Consider the following 16874-nt stretch of genomic DNA (forward strand, 5'->3'; position numbering starts at 1 on the left):
TTTCCGGCAATATCCTCCCTCAGTCCAGCTGTAATGCTATCCCTTATCAAAAACACCCCTCCCTCTCCTCTCTTGCTTCCCTTTCTATCCTTCCTGTAGCATTTGTATCCTGGAATATTAAGCTGCCAGTCCTGCCCATCCCGGAGCCATGTTTCTGTAATTGCTCTGATATCCCAGTTCCATGTTCTTAACCATGCCCTGAGTTAATCTGCCTTCCCTGTTAGGCCCCTTGCATCGAAATAAATGCAGTTTAATTTATTACTCTTACCTTATCCCTGCCTGCCCTAACTGTTTGACTCGCTTCTATCACTATTTTAATACTAATAGAATTATGGTCGCTGGTCCCAAAGTGCTCTCCCACAGACACCTCAGTCATCTGGCCTATCTTATTTCCCAAGAGTAGGTCAAGTTTTGCACCTTCTCCAGTAGGTACATCCACATACTGAATCAGAAAATTTTCTTGTACACACTTAACAAATTCCGCTCCATCTAAACTCTTAACACCATGTCACATACTCACAGTCTATGTTGGAAAGTTAAAATCCCTTACCATAACCAGCCTATTATTCTTACAGATAACTGAGATCTCCTTACAAATCTGTTTCTCAATTTCCCTCTGACTATTAGGGGGTCTATAATACAATCCCAACATCAATCAAGTTCACGAAACATGATTTCCTCCGCACAGAGCCATGGTGACTATCCCTAATCAGTTCTTGCGTTGCCAAATACATTTAAATCCTGTCCCTCAGGATTCCCTCCAACAACTTGCCCACCATCAATATCAGGCTCACCAATCAGTAGTTCCCTGGCTTTCCCTTACCACCTTTCTTAAATCGTGTCACCACATTAGCCACCCTCCAGTCTCCGGCACTTCACCTGTGACTATCGGTGATACAAATATCTCAGCAAGGGCCCAGCAATCACTTCCCTGGCTTCCCACAGAGTACTAGGGTAATCCTGATCAGGTCCTGGGGATTTATCCACTTCTTTGTATTTCAAGACATCCAGCAGCTCCTCATCTGTTTTATGGACATTTTTCATCCATTTCCCCACATTCTACATCTTCCATGCCCTTCTCTACAGTGAACACTGATGCAAAATACTCGTTTAGTATTTCCCCTCCCCCCATCTCCTGCAGCTCCACATGTAGGCCACCTTGCTGACCTTTGAGGGTCCCATGATCTCTCCCTAGTTACGGTTTTGTCCTTAATGTATTTATAAAAATCCTTCAGATTCTCACCTAAGGGTGTAATCGAATCTAGATTTCTGACACTGTGGGGCAGCACTGCTAACCACTGAGCCACCGTACTGGTCCAAAGAAAATGTGCCTCAAATGGCTGAGTGAGTTAAACCTTCTAAGACTGAAGAACAAATGATCAAAGGACAGCAGAATCTATTGAGATTAGTGTTGTTGGCACAATATATTTATTTATATATTTATATATAAATATATTTATATATTTATTTTCTGTACAGACAATAAAACAGGAATCTGTGACTATTCTGGATTGGCAAAAGTGTTTTCCAATCCTTATGGATAGAACAAGTTGGGATCTGAAAGAAGCAAGACTCAACATCCGGCCCTCCTCACAGTTTCTCTAATGTGCTCTCTCTCTCTAGTTACATTGATGACTACCGTATAAATGGAACTACTTGCGCATTCAAGAGGATTTTGGATGATTGTTTGGATAGAAATAATGTGCAGGGATGTGGTGACAAAGGCGGGAGAATGGCACCAGATAATAGAACCAGTGCAGATACACTGCTTCTGCACTTTAACAATCCTGTGATTCTATGTTTAATTTTAATCACCGAAGTCAACTCATTAAATGAAAACAGAGAATGGTAATGTAGCTTATTTCAAGGTGTTTCATACGTAGGTAAGAAAGACTATTAAATAGGATTGGATTTTGCTCCAGGTGGTTGAAGCAGAAATGTTAGAGAGAGTCAGAGAAATAATTGTTTCCTTCAAATTATGACCGTTCAGTGTGCCTCTGAACCAATGGGTAAATTATAGCCTTAGTGCATTATCTGAGAAATATCACTTCCAATAACTCAGCACTCCACCAGTACAAGCTTGAAGTATTAACTGAAGATTATTCACTCAAGCATCTCGAGTGGGACTTGAACCTTTAATCTCTGGACTCAGAGGTGACATGCTGTTGATTGACATAAACTGATGCTCAGTTCAAACATTACAACACATAACTGCGACATGTATTTATTTAGCACCCCTGATAAGTTAAACCTGAGCCAAGTAAGGAGATATTAGGACAGATGATGGACAGCATCAGGGAAAGTGGAGAAAAGTAATGCAGAGAGATACAAGGACAGAATTTAGAATTCAGACAGTTGAAGATACAATTAGTGAGCAATGGTGGAGCAATTCAAATTGGAGATGAGAAGAAGTTCAAGAATGGAAGAGTTTACAGAAATAAGGAGGGATGTTGGGCTGGAGGAGGTGACAGAGGTGGGAGTGGTGTAGGGACCGAAAGAGGTGACAGACGAAGGGGGGAGTGTAGGGAGGGATTAAGAGGCTAGAGGAGGTTACAGAGATAGGACGGTGTGAAGGGGTTTGAAGAAGCTACAGAGGTAGGGAGAGGTACAGGGGCTTGAGGTTACAGAGATAGGGAGGGATGTAGGAGCTGGACGAAGTTACAGAGGTAGGGAAGGGCATGGGAGGTAAGAGAATTTATAGAGAAACCAGGAAAAGCTTCCTTACATAATTTACCAAAACATTTCACATGCCTCCATGAAATCACCTCCTAACTTTCAACAACCTCACAACAATGCCCAGCCTTTTCAGTACTTACCCAAAACATTAACAGTGAACATGAGGGCATCCTCAGCAGCATCACAGACGTATTGTCCAGAATCTGACGGCCGGGCAGATTGGACGACGAGCTTCCGAACGTGGCCTGACGAATGGACAGAGACACGGTCACTTGGAGTGAGGATCTCTCCATCTTTACACCACTGGACTTTGGTGTTGGGCCTTGACACCTCACAACAAAGGACAATTGACTCGGAGGCTGTGAGCTGCTGCACGGTCTCCATCCCTGGACCCAGTGTGATCTTCACCGGAACAGCTAAACAACAATAGCTTTTATTATAATGGCACCATTAACAGCATAAAACAACCAAAGTGCAAAATTTGTGAATAACATAGACATACCACTTGGCTGCTAAATGAAAATTAATGCTAGCTGCAAACAGTCCCCATCATATATTGCCAGGATAGGTACAGCATGGGATTACATACAGGGTAAAGCCCGCCCTACAATTGAAAGTTAGCTAAACTAAAGCTCCCTCGACACTGTCCTCATGAAACACTTCCAGGTTAGGAAATGTTTGGAGGGATTTGGACCAGGAGCAGTCAGGTGGAATTAGTTTAATATGGGATTATGTAGGGCCTCGTTTGACTGGACCGAAGGATCTGTTTCTGTGCTGTAGGTCTCTATGACTCTGTGACAGGTACAGCTCATTAAATGCTGATTGAGCACGACATGATCTTGTAGTTGGCTATCAAATTCAGCTTCCAACCCACTGAAATTATGTTCGTGAATATTTTCAAAACGTGTTTTGAATTTTTCTGAAGGAGAAAGGGGAAGTGAAGCCAATAAAAATAGTTCCTCAAGGATTTATCCAAAGATTTAGATTCTCTGACCAATTCCTGTTCAGCCCCAAGGTCCATTCTGTCTATATCACTTCTCCTTGATATGGAAAAATAGTGAGCAATATAGGTGAAAGTTGCAGAAATGGAGCTGGGTATTGGTTAGCATCAATCAAATTGAAGTGTGGAAGAGCCTTGAGGTTCTGAGTATCCTTACAACAACTACTTTCATTTGTACAGCATCTAAGCAGTGGTGAAACCATCCCAAAGCTGTTTCTTAAACAGAAAAAAATCATCACAGAGCTACATCAGTAGATATTGTGGGACTGATGAGTAAAGCTTGCTCAAAGAAGTTCGTTTTAACAAAAGTCTCAGAAAGAGAGAGACTTGAGGACAGAATTCCACTGTGGTAGCTAGGAAATCAAGCATGACAATTGAAGGAGCTCAGAGATCCAGGACGGTTGTAGGGTGAGATGAGAGTCATGAAGTCATACAGCTTGGAAACAGACCCTTTGGTCCATCCAGGTAAAAACAATGACTGCAGATGTTGGAAACCAGATTCTGGATTAGTGATGCTGGAACAGCACAGTAGTGCAGGCAGCATCCGAGCAGTAAAATCGACGTTTCGGGCAAAAGCTTTTGCCCGAAACGTCGATTTTACTGCTCCTTGGATACTGCCTGAACTGCTATGCTCTTCCAGCACCACTAATCCAGCTTTTCGTCCATCCAGTCCATGCCGACCATGATCACAAACTAAATTAGTCTCACCTGCCTGCACTTGGCCCGAATCCCTCCAAACATTTCTTATTCATGTACTTATCCAAATATTTTTAAATGCTGTAATTGTATCTGCATCTATCACCTCTTCACGAAGTTTATTCCACACACAAAGAAAGAACAAAGAACAAAGAAAATTCACAGCCCAGGAACAAGCCCTTCGGCCCTCCAAGTCTGAGCCAATCCAAATTCACTCTCTAAATCTTTCACTCAATTCCTAAGCATCTGCATCTCTTTGCTCCCCACCTACTCATGCATGTGTACAGAAGCACCTTAAGTGAATCTACCGTGCCTGCCTCTACTACCTCTGCTTGCAATGCTTTTCAGGCACCTATCACCTTCTGTGTAAAGTACTTGCCACATGCATCCCCCTTAAACTTTTCACCTCTCACCTTGAATGCGTGACCTCTCATTAATGAATCCTTCACTCTGGGAAAAAGTTATCTCTATCTACCCTGTCTATATCTTTCATGATTTTGTAGACCTCAATCAGGTCCCCCCTCAATTCCTTTTATCTAATGAAAGCAATGCTAACCTACTCAACCTCTCTCCATAGCTAGCACCTTCCATACCAGGCAACATCCTTGTAAATCTTCTCTGCACCCCCTCCAAAACGTCCACATCCTTTTAGTAACGTGGCGTCCAGAACTGTATGCAATATTCTAAATGTGGCCGAACCAAAGTCTTGCACAATTTTAACATGATCTGCAAGCTGTTATGAGCAATACCCTGTCCAATGAAGGCAAGCATACCATATGCCTTTTGACCACTCTATTCACCTGTGTAGCCCCCTTCAAGGTACAATGGAGCTGAACTCCCAGATCTCTCTGCTCATCAACTTTTCCCGAGTCTTCCGTTTACAGTATAATTTGCTCTAGAATTAGACTTCCCAAAATGCATGACCACACATTTGCCTGGATTGAACTCCATCTGCCACTTCTCAGCCCAACTCTCCAGTCTATCTAGATTCTCCTGTATTCTTTGACAGTCTCCTATGCTTCAAGGTGAGAGGTGAAAAGTTTAAGGGGGATACACGCGGCAAGTACTTTACACAGAGGGTGGCAGATGCCTTGGAATGCTTTGCCAGCAGAGGTAGTAGAGGCAGGCACGGTAGATTCATGTAAGGAGCCTCCGGACAGATGCACAAGTAGGTGGGGAGCAGAGGGATGCAGATGCTTAGGAATTGACAGTCTCCTATGCTTTCTGCTACTCCACAAATCTTCATGTCATCTGCAAACTTATTGATCAGACCAACAATGCCCTCTTCCAGATCATTTATGTATATCACAAACAACAGTAGCCCCAGCACTGATCCCTGTGGAACACCACTAGTCATCTTTCTCTATTTTGAGAAACTCCTTTCAACTACTACTCGCTCTCTCCTGTTGTTCAACCAGTTCTTTATCCACCTAGCCAGAATACCCTGCATACCATGTGACTCCACTTTCTCCGTTAATCTACCACGGGGAACCTTATCAATTGCCTTACTAAAGTCCATGTAAATGACAAATGCAGCCCTTCCTTCATCTATCAACTTGGCCACTTCCTCAAAGAACTCTATTAAGTTGGTAAGGCGTGATCTCCCCCTCGGTAAAAACAATGACTGCAAATGCTGCAGATCCTTCATCCCCACCCCCATTCACCTATTGTACTCTATGCTACTTTCTCCCCACCCCCACCCTCCTCTCATTTATCTCTCCACCCTTCAGGCACTCTGCCTGTATTCCTGATGAAGGGCTTTTGCCCGAAATGTCAATTTTCCTGCTCCTCAGATGCTGCCTGAACTGCTGTACTTTTCCAGCACCACTCTAATCCATAATCTCCTCCTCACAAAACCATATTGCCTATCACTGATAAGCCTACTCTTTTCCAAATATTTTATCTCTCAATACTTTCTCCAGCAACTTTCCCACCAGACGTCAGGCTCACTGGTCTGTAGTTACCCGGAATATCCCTACTACCCTTCTTGTACAGAGGGACAACATGAGCAACCCTCCAGTTCTTCAGCATCTCACCTGTGTTTAAGAATGTTACAACGATGTCTGTCGGGGCTCCAGCTATTTCCTCTCTCACCTCCCTCAGCAACCTGGGATAGATTCCATTGGTCCTGGGGATTTATCCACCTTAATAAACTCTACCTACCCAACATATCTTCCGTCCTTATGTCAACGTGATCCAGAGTATACAAGCTTCTATCTCTAATCTCAACATTCATCTTGTCCCTCTCCTCAGCGAATACTGATGCAAAGTAATCATTCAGAATTTCACCCATTTGCTCAGGTTCGACACAGAACCTTCCTTCCTTATCCTTAGTGGACCTACCTTTTCTCTAGTTACCTTCTTGTTTCTTATGAATGAATGAAGCACCTTGAGATTCTCTTAATTCTGCTCGCTAAAGTTATTTCATGACCCCTTTTAGCTCGCTTGATTCCTTGTTTAAGATTGGACCTACTCTCCCAATATTCCTCCAAGGTCCATTCTGTTCTTAGCTGCCTGGACCTAATGTATGCTTCCCTTTTGCTCTCGGCTAGTCACACAATTTCTCCTGTGATCCATGTTTCATGAATCTTGCCTTTCCTATCCTTTATTTTCAAAGGGACATGTCCATCCTGCACTATCTTCAACCACCGTGGCTCAGTGGTTAGCACTGCTGCCTCCCGTGCATATTCTCCCCGTGTCTGCATGGGCTTCCTCCGGGTGCTTCGGTTTCCTCCCACAATCCAAAGATGTGCTGGTCAGGTGAATTGGCCATGCTAAGTTGCCCATAGTGTTAGGTGCATTGGTTAGAGTGAAATGGGTCTGGGTGGGTTACTCTTCGGAGGATCGGTGTGGACTGGTTGGGCGGAAGGGCCTGTTTCCACACTGTAGGGAATCTATTCTAATCTATCTTTGAAAGTCTCCCACATAACAAATGTGGACCTCCCATCAAATAGCTGCTCCCAATTCAACTTCCCAACTCCAGTCGAATTTTGATATAATTGGCCTTGGCCCAGTTTAGTACTCTTCCCTTAGGACCACTCTCATCTTTGTCTATGAGCATTCTAAAACTTACAGAATTGTGGTCACTATTCCCAAAGAAATCCTTCACTGCAACTTCTACCACCTGGCCTGGCTCATTCCCCAACACCAGGTCCAATAGGGCCCGTTTCCTCGTGGGACTATTGACATACTTCTCTAGAAAGCTCTCCTGGACGTTCCTTACAAATTCTGCCCCATCCAGACCTCTGACACTAAGTCAGAATGTCAGAGTGTCCCAGTCAATGTTGGGAAAATTAAAATCTCCCATCACCACCAACCTGTTGCCTCTATATCTTTCCATAATCTGTTTACCTATTTGTTCTTCTACCTCATGCTGAGTATTGGGAGGCTCATAAAACAGCCCCCAACAATGTAATTGCACCCTTCTTATTTCTGAGCTCTACCCATAATGCCTCAATGCCCTTGGTTCATCTGCCTTACACATCTGCCTTGCATTAAAGTATATGCATTTCAGGCCACCTCTGCTTTTCCGTTCATCTGCTCTCTGCCTACTCTTCCTCTTGATAATGCTAACGTCAAGGTCCTTACAGTCTCTAGTTTCCATCTCAGTGTCTACTAGTCTTCTCTTCTGGTTTCCAGCCCCCTACATTAGTTTAAAACCTCCCCTACAGCATTGGCAAAAACTGTCTAGTTCGAGTCTAGTTCAGGTGTAGACCATCCAATTTGTAATAGTCCCAGCTTCTCCAGAACCAGACGCAATGTCCCACAAATCTGAACCCCTCTCTCCTATACTATCCTCAAGCCACGTGTTCATCCTTCCTATTCTTTCATTTCTACCCTGGCAAGCACGTGGCGCTGGTACCAACCCGAGATCACTACCTTTGAGGTCCTCTACTTTAACTTCTCTCCTAGCTCCCTGAACTCTGCTTTCAGGACCTCATTTTGGTTTTTACTTATGTCATTGGTGCCTGTTCGCACCACAACAACAGGCTATTCACCCTCTCCTTTCAGAATGTTCTGCACCCGATCGGTGACATCGCTGACCCAAGCACCTGGGAGGCAACATACCATCCGGGAGTCTCATTTTTGGCCACAGTACTACCTATCTACTCCCTTTACTGTAGAATCCCCTATGACTATGGCCCTGCGAGTCTTTTTCCCACCCTTCTGAACAGCAGTGCCCGCCACGGTGCCATGATCCTGGCAACTGCTTCCCTCCCCTGGTGAGCCATCTCCCCCAACAGCATCCAAAACGGTATACCTGTGTTGGAAAGAGATGACCGCAGGGGACACATACACTGTTTTCCTACTCTTTCTTTGCCTTTTGGTCACCCATTCACTGTTTCCCTCAGCAATTCTAATCTGCGGAGTGACCACTTCGCTAAACATGCTACAGCATCGAAGATGCTCCATGGTGAGTCCATCCGCAGCTCCAGAGCCATCATGCAGTCAAACACGAACCACTTTCTATGTAAAAACTTTGCTCCCCATTTTTTTAAAATCTTTCTCTTCTCATCTTAAAAATATGCCTAGACTTGAAATCTCCAACCCTTAGGAAAAGACACCTGGCATTGAACTTAACTATGTCCCTCATGATTTTATAAACCTCAATAAGATCACCCTGCAACTTCCTATGCTCCAGTGAAAAAAGTCACAGCCTAAGCAGCCTCTCCTTATAACTCAAACCCTCCCTTCCTGGCTATTTCCTGGTAAATCTCTTCTGAACCTTCTCAAGTTTACTAATATCCTTCCTATAACAGGGCTATCAGAAATTGACACCACACCCCAGAAGAGGCCTCACCAATGTCCTGTACAACATTAACATGACATCCCAACTCCTATACTCAAATGTCTGAGCAATTAAGGCAAGCATGCTCAATTTCTTCATCACCCTGTCTACATGTGCTGTCTCCTGTGTACCTGTTAAACCAGCTCAAGGGGCTGAATGGCCTCTTCTTGTTCCTGGGTAACAGGCTTAGGAAAGCTGCTGGCACACAGAGACTGGCCACTGGTCTTCATCAACTCTGACCTTACCTTTGACAAATAGAATGGCCGAATCTCGCACTCCATGAGCAACAAATGTTATCTCCGACTCATTCTCCTCCACTTTGACTCCTCTGATCAGCAGCATGTGACGTGTCCTCGACTGGTCGATCTTGAACCTTTCATCATTGTGAAGCTGCTGCCCCTTCATGTGCCATGTTCCCAGAACAGAGGTGGACAGCTCAATGGTGAACTCTGCATCAGTGTCCTGATACAACGTCATGTCACTGAGGTGAGTCCGAATCCTCGCCGAAGGGACTAGAGGGAGAGAGGTGCAGTTTATAGACTTATCCCGGAGGTTTGCTAGTACAGTACTGCTTAAATGTGTCTCTCAATGTCAAAGCCTGTATGTGTGTGCAATACACTGTGGCGAGAAAGGAATGGCTCTCCCTGATATGGTAATGTGTGGCCTGTGGTATTTTTACAGTCTTTCAGGGCATATGAGTGTTGCTGGCAAATCCAACATTTATTACCCATCCCTCATTGTCCCTTGAATTGTCAGTGAGCAATTAAGAATCAACCATTTAGAGTCAGGGATGTTGGTGTCACTATCTGAGCCCAAAATTTGTTACCATTTTCTAATTGTCATGGGGAAGACAGTGGAGAGCTGCATTGTAAGTCAGACCAGGTAAGGACAGCAGTTTTCCTTTACTGAAGGACATCAGTGACCCAGATGGGTTTTTAACAACAAATTAATGATAGCTTCATGGTCACCATCACCATGACTATCTTTCAATTCCAGCTTGTATGAATTTGAATTTAAATTCCACCAACTGCTGTGGTGGAATTAAACCTGTGTCTTCAGGGGATTGGACTGAACCTACAAGATTTATCCTGTGACATTTAACATTGGCTTTTAGAATCTGGATCCTGTGATTACTCTCCAACCTACTAACTTTTCACTCCACCTGTCTCTGTATTCAAAGAATAATACTTTGTCATTCCCATCACCTACAGCAGAATGGCACCACCCAACACAGCATCCCCTCCATTCCCACTGTCAGAATTTGGCAAGGACCATTATTTCTGTGACACCATGGTCCAGTCCTTAATCACTCCTAATGCTTCCTCACCTTCTCATGGCACCTTCCCACACAATCATAGAAGGAGTAACATTTGCTCATTCATCGCCTCCTTTCCCATTGCCCAAATCCAGCAGAAAATACATGGTTACTGGGACAGGGTGGGGGGTGGTCTGAGTGGGATGCTCTAATGTTAGTGTGAACTTGATGCTCCTGCCCCACAGAACTCATCTCTTCCAACTTGATTTTTTTAATTCCCTCACATGGCTCAAAGATTGGTGCAGGAGAAATAGATTTGAATTCCTCGGACATTGGCACCAGTACTGGGGAAGAAGGGACCTGTTTCAATGGGACAGTCTTCTTTTGAATCGTGCTGGTATCAGAGTCCTAGCAAATCACATAACTAGGGCTGTACACAGGGCTTTAAACTAAATGTAGTGATAGGGGGTGTTCAGTTATAGGAGATAACATGAAATCCAACTTAAAAGAGGAGGTAAGAGTGCAGGTTAGTGATATGGCAGATGGTTACTAGACAATAAAGGTGAGAGACAGGACAGGTGAAAATCTTTATGCACCAAGGAATTACAAAAAAGTAGGGAAATTTAACAGTGGAACAAATTTTAAAACTTTGTATATAAATGCATGAAGCATTTGAAAAAAATTAGTGAGTTACTAGCCCAAATAGAAACAAAAGGGTATAATTTGGTTGCGATTAATGAACCATGGTTACAAGGAGACCAGGTCTGAGAACTGAATATCCAGGGGTATTCAAATTTTGGAAAGACAGACTGAAAGGAACAGAAGGTGGTATGACCCTGCTGGTGAAGGAAGGGATTAGTGCTATAATGAGAAATGACACAAGCACGTGAGATCAAGACGTGGAATCACTCTGGGTAGAAATAAGAAATAGCAAAGGGAAGAAGGACTTGGTAGAAGTAATCTATAGGTTCCCAAACAGTTCTACAATGGGACACAGTATTAACCAGGAACTATTAGAGGCTTACAAGAAAGGTACGGCAATAATCATGAATTATTTTAATATGCACATAAATCGGAAGAATCAAATTGGCAAGGGTAGGTTGGAGATGGAGTTCATTGAATAGATTAGAGATTATTTCTTGGAGCATTATGTTCTGGAACCAACCAGGTAGCAGGCTACTCTGCAAGCTAGTCTGCATTTGGTATTGTGTAATGAGGACAGATTAATTGATGACATCATACTTAAGGATCCTTGAGGGGGTAGTGACCACAGTATAACAAAATTCAAAATTCAGTTTGGGTGGGGGGGGGGGGTGGGCGAGAAAATGAAGTCCCACAGTAGTGTTCTGGAATTAAACAACAGAAATTATAGAGGCATGAAGACAGGTTTGGCCCAAATTGATTTGGCAGGAAGGCTAAATGGTAAAACAGAACATGAGCAGTGGCAGATGTTTAAGGAGCCACTCAATTCCTCACAACTAAAATATATCCCAGTGAGGAAGAAAGATGGTAAGGAGGTAAAACCATAGATGGCTAAACAAGGAGGTCAAGGACAATATAAAGTCAAAAACTAAAGTATACCATAGCACAAAACCTAGTGGCAGGCTGGAAGACTGGCGACTTTCAAACATGAACAAAAGGAAATTAAAATGTTAATTAAAAGAGTTAAGGTAAATTACAAAAGAAATCTAGTACAAAATTTTGAAAAGGATAGCAAAAGCTTTTATAAATTTATAAAAAGGAAGAGACTCACTAATGTGAATGTTGGTCCCTTGGAAGATGAAACCAAAGAGTTAACACTGGGGAACACTGAACTGGCAGAGATGCTGAATCAATACTTTGCTTCAGTTTTCACGGTGGAGGAAAATAGTGCCACTCTAGTTGTAACGAGCAAGTCAGAGGCAATAGATAAAGTAGAACTTAGAACAAACAACATCGGGAAAAGGTACTAAGCAAACTATAAGGATTGAGAACAGACAAGTCCCCCAAGCCTGATGGACTACACCCTAGGGTATCAAAGCAGGTGGCAGCAGGGATAGTGGATCTATTGGTTACAATATTCTAAAATTCCCTGGACATGGGCAAAGTTCCAGTGAATTTGGAAAATACTAATATAACGCCCTTGTTCAAAAAAGGAGGCAGGCAACATATGTGAAAGTACAGAACAGTTAGCTTAAAATCTGTCATTGGGAAAATATTAGAATCAGTTATAAGGAAGTAATATCAGAAAATCTGGAAAATCAAGACACAAGTCAGCATGGTTTTATAAAGGGCAACTCATGTTTGACTAATTTGCTAGAGTTCTTCAAAGATATAAGAAGCAAAGTAGATAATGGGGTTGCTGTAAATGTGATTTGTCTGGACTTCTGAAAGGGATTTGATAAGGTGCCACACAAAAGATTAATTCACAAGATTGGATTATAAGGGATTAGGGGTAATCTATTGGCCTGGATAGATGATTGGCAAATGGACAGAAGACAGAGAGTTGGGAGAAATGTTTTTTTCTGAATGGCAATAGGTAACTAGTGGGGTGCCACAAGGTTTGGTCCTTGAACCTCAGCTATTTACAATCTACATTGATAACTTGGATACAGGGATAGAAGGCTCTCCAGCCAGCTTTGCAGACGTCACAAGAATAGGCAGCACTCTAAAGTGCAATGAGGAAACCGGAACCTTTACAAATGGATATGGATTGGTTAGGAGACTGGGCCAAAACGTGGCAGATGGAGTTTAACATGGATAAATGCGAGGTCATGTATTTGGGTCGATTAAATGGGAAGGTGACCTATTATCTTAATGGGACAGCACTTCCAGGTGCTCTGATGCAGAGGGATCTAGGTGTACTTGTTCATGAGTCACAGAAAACTAGTACACAGGCATAGCAAATAATAAAGAACGCAAATGGAATGTTCACTTCTATAGCTAAAGGAACAGAATATAAAGGTAAGGAAGTATTCTTGTGACTACACAAGGTATTGATGAGACTGCACCTGCAGTATTGTGCACAGTTTTGGTCCCCTTATTTAAGGAAAGATGTAGTGGCATTGGAGGCAGTTCAGAGGAGTTTCATTACATTGATCCTAGAGATGAAGGATTTGTCGTATGAATAGAGACTGAACAGTTTAGGCCTACACTCTCTGGAATTCGTAAGAATGAGGGGAGATCAAATTGAGATATTCAAGATGATAAAAGGTGTGAAGTGAATGTTTCCTCTTGTGGGGCATACAAGGACAACAGGTTATAGTCTTAAGATAAGGAGTATCAAACTTAAAAGAGAGTTGAGAAACAAATTCTCCCAAAGCGTTGTGAATCTGTGAAATTCGCTACTTCAAAGTGCAGTGGATGCTGGGAGAGTGAGTAAATTTAAAGAGGCATTAGACAGAGTTTTAATTGGTAATGAGTCGAAGGGATATGGAGAGAAAACAGGAAAATGGGAGGAACAAATCAGCCATGATCAAATAGCTGAGCATACTTGATGGACTGAAAATGACCTACTTCTGCTCCTATATCTTATGAACGTATCTGTTCTAATGATGCCAGCTTCTACAAGGGGACCTCCAAAATGCCCACCTTCTTCCTTAACTGAGGATTCCTCACTATTGGGACTGACAGTGCCCTCACCCGTGTCCAACCCATCACTAGCACTTTGGCCCTCACTCCTTCTCTTCCCTCCTACAATATCAACAGGGTCTCCCAGTCCTCACTTACCACCCTACCTATATCCACATCTGAAGAATCATTAGCCGCCATTTCCACCACCTCCAGTGAATTACCACCTTCAGACAGATTTTCCCCTCCTATCACCTGACAACCTTCTGCAGAAACCGTTCCCAATGGGACACCTTTATTCACTCCTCCTTCAGTCCCAAAGCCTCTGCACGTCCCCAGGGCACCTTCCCATGCAGTCATAGAAGGTGTAATACCTGCCCATTCACTTGCTCTCTTCAATATGCAAGGTCCTAGACACTCCTTGCAGGTGAAGCAGTGATTGACCTACACTTTACTCAATCTAATTTACTGCATTTGTTGATCACAATGTGGTTAGCTCTACACTAGTGAGACAACATGCAGGTTGGGCAGCTACTTTGCAAAGCACCCATTCCTTTTTCTATCTAACTGGTTTTCTCTCTCTCTGGGCGTCATCTCCACCTATTGTTTACTCCCCCTCACTCCCCCTCCCCAACCCTTCTTCAACCTTTATCCAGTGACAATTAGTTCTGAAGAAGGGTCACTGGATCCATAACATTAATCTGCTTTTTCTCCACAGATGGTGTCAGGCCTGCTAAATTTTTCAGCAATTTCTGTTTTTGTTTATAATTCCCAGTATCTGCAGTTCTTTGCTTTCTTTGTGAAAGGAAGAGAATGGACCCTCCCTACTAAGAGCAAAGTATACAAGATAAAAACAAGATAAAGCTGTAGAGGGAGAGGGGAGGGAGAATCTAAGAAAAATGGAGAACAGACATATTTCAATCAGTTTCTGAAGTTATGGAGTTCAATTTTGAGACCTTGTGCTGTAAGATGCCTAAAGTGGAAAATGAGGTGTTGTTCCTTGTGCATGGTTTGCTCTTCATCGGAACTTTGCAGTAGGCCAGGACAGAAATGTTAGCATGAGAGCAAGGTGGTTTGTTGAAATGCTAAGTAACTGGGAGTCAGGGTTATTACCATGGACAGAGCAGAGGCATTCCACATAGTAGTCACCCATTTGGTCTCGCCAGTGTAAAGGAGAATGCACTGTGAGTAATGAATACAGTAGACTAATTGAGTAAAGCATAAGTGAAACATTGCTTCACCTGGAAGGAGTATTTGGGGCTTTGGACAGTGAGGAGGGAGGTGAACATACAAGTGTTACACCTTCTGCAGTTTCAAGAGACGATGCCAATGGGAAGGTGAGGTAGCATTAACAGTGATGGAGAAGTGAACAAGGTGTCACAGAGGCAATGGTCCTTGTAGAATGCTGACATTGGAAGTGGAGGAGATGATGTGTTTGGTGGTGGTATCCTGCTGCAGGTGATGGGAATGGCAGAGGCTGGTGGAGTGGAAAAGAAGGAAGTTGGAGAGTAATCATCGACTTTAAAAGCCACTGCTAAATGTCACAAGACAAATCTGAGAGGCCCAGGCTAATCCCCTGGAGAGCTGAAAATGTGTTGCTGGAAAAGCGCAGCAGGTCAGGCAGCATCCAAGGAACAGGAGATTCGACATTTCGGGCATAAGCCCTTCTTCAGGAATCCCCTGGAGACACAGGTTCAAATCCCACTACAGCAATTGGTAGAATTTAAACTAAAATTAATACAATCTGGAATGGAAAGCCAGTCTTACTGATGGTGACCAGGAAACTCTCATCAATTGTTGTAAAAACTCATTTGGGTCACTAATATCCTTCAGCCTACACATCATTGGACATTATGGACAAGTTATCTTGGCCTATCCACCTAGCCTGCATATCTTTGGACTGTGGGAAGAAACGAGAGTACCCATGCAGACAAGGGGAAAACACGTAACCTCCAAACTGTCGCCCAAGGGTCGGATCATACCTGGGTCCTTGGTGCTATGAGGCAGGAATATTAATGCCTGAGCTACCGTGCTGCCACTAAAGCAATGGGTCTGCCCGGTTAATCCTGTTTGTGGTATTTGGGAAGGAGGTAGAAGTGGGCTGTGTGGGGTTGAGGGACTATGCGGTTGGCGGCAGTTGTGGGAGAGATCATCAGATGAAATAAGATTAGTGACCATTGTGAACATAATAGACTGGTGTTGATAGTACTGTTATGGTCCGGGGGAAGATAGGAAGACGTCTCCAAGAGCCATCAGCCTCTTTAATGCAGAGGTCAGTATGCCAGACAACAACATCCTTGTTGGCAGGTTTGATTACAATGTCAGGGTTGGATCTCTGCAGTCAATTCAGAGGGATATATGTTCAAATGGGTGAAAGGGGGCAGAGAAATTGAGGTGACCAATGTCATATTGACAGTACGTGATGAGTAGATCGAGTGCAGGTAAAAGGCCATAACGCAGACTCAGGTGGAGGTAGAGTGATGCAGGCGGGTGAATGTCATGCTGAGCAAGGTGTAATTGGATTTTAGATGGTAGCTGATAAGCTAATTTTATATTTGCAGTGTCTCTCCAATGTGATGAAAAAGATTGGACATTTAAGTATGTTTCGGATATTTTAATTTCTGTCTTAATCCAAACAACGGTTTTCACTAACTGCAATTTTAAATCAGAGGTAAATAATCATTTGCTTTTAATTTTCTGGTTTTGGGGCTGTAAGAATCTTTCAATTTGGTCGATGGATTTCTGACCACACTGCTGCTGCATCCTTGGACAGCCCTTAACTTATCACCAGATTTAAATATCCATTGGAAGAATAAAGCTTTGGTGTTTGAGAGGTTTGTTAGGAAGCTTTATTTGAGTTCACTGGTAGGTGCAATTTCTTTGCTGCAGACTGTATAATGCAAACTTCC

At 43.2% G+C, this 16874-nt stretch overlaps 1 protein-coding gene across 1 annotated transcript in view; it reads right to left on the minus strand.

Moving 5' to 3' along the window:
- The window catches only part of LOC132817707 (obscurin-like), a 306454-nt gene that overhangs the window by 238331 nt on the left and 51249 nt on the right, over positions 1–16874 (minus strand). Inside the window, exons 6-7 of the mRNA XM_060828232.1 lie at positions 9407–9673; positions 2817–3092 (exon numbers count right to left, since the gene is read on the minus strand). Coding sequence (XP_060684215.1) covers positions 2817–3092; positions 9407–9673 — 543 coding nt within the window. The remainder of the gene's footprint in view (positions 1–2816; positions 3093–9406; positions 9674–16874) is intronic.

Source organism: Hemiscyllium ocellatum, chromosome 7 (genome assembly GCF_020745735.1).
Source record: "Hemiscyllium ocellatum isolate sHemOce1 chromosome 7, sHemOce1.pat.X.cur, whole genome shotgun sequence".
NCBI lineage: Eukaryota > Metazoa > Chordata > Chondrichthyes > Orectolobiformes > Hemiscylliidae > Hemiscyllium > Hemiscyllium ocellatum.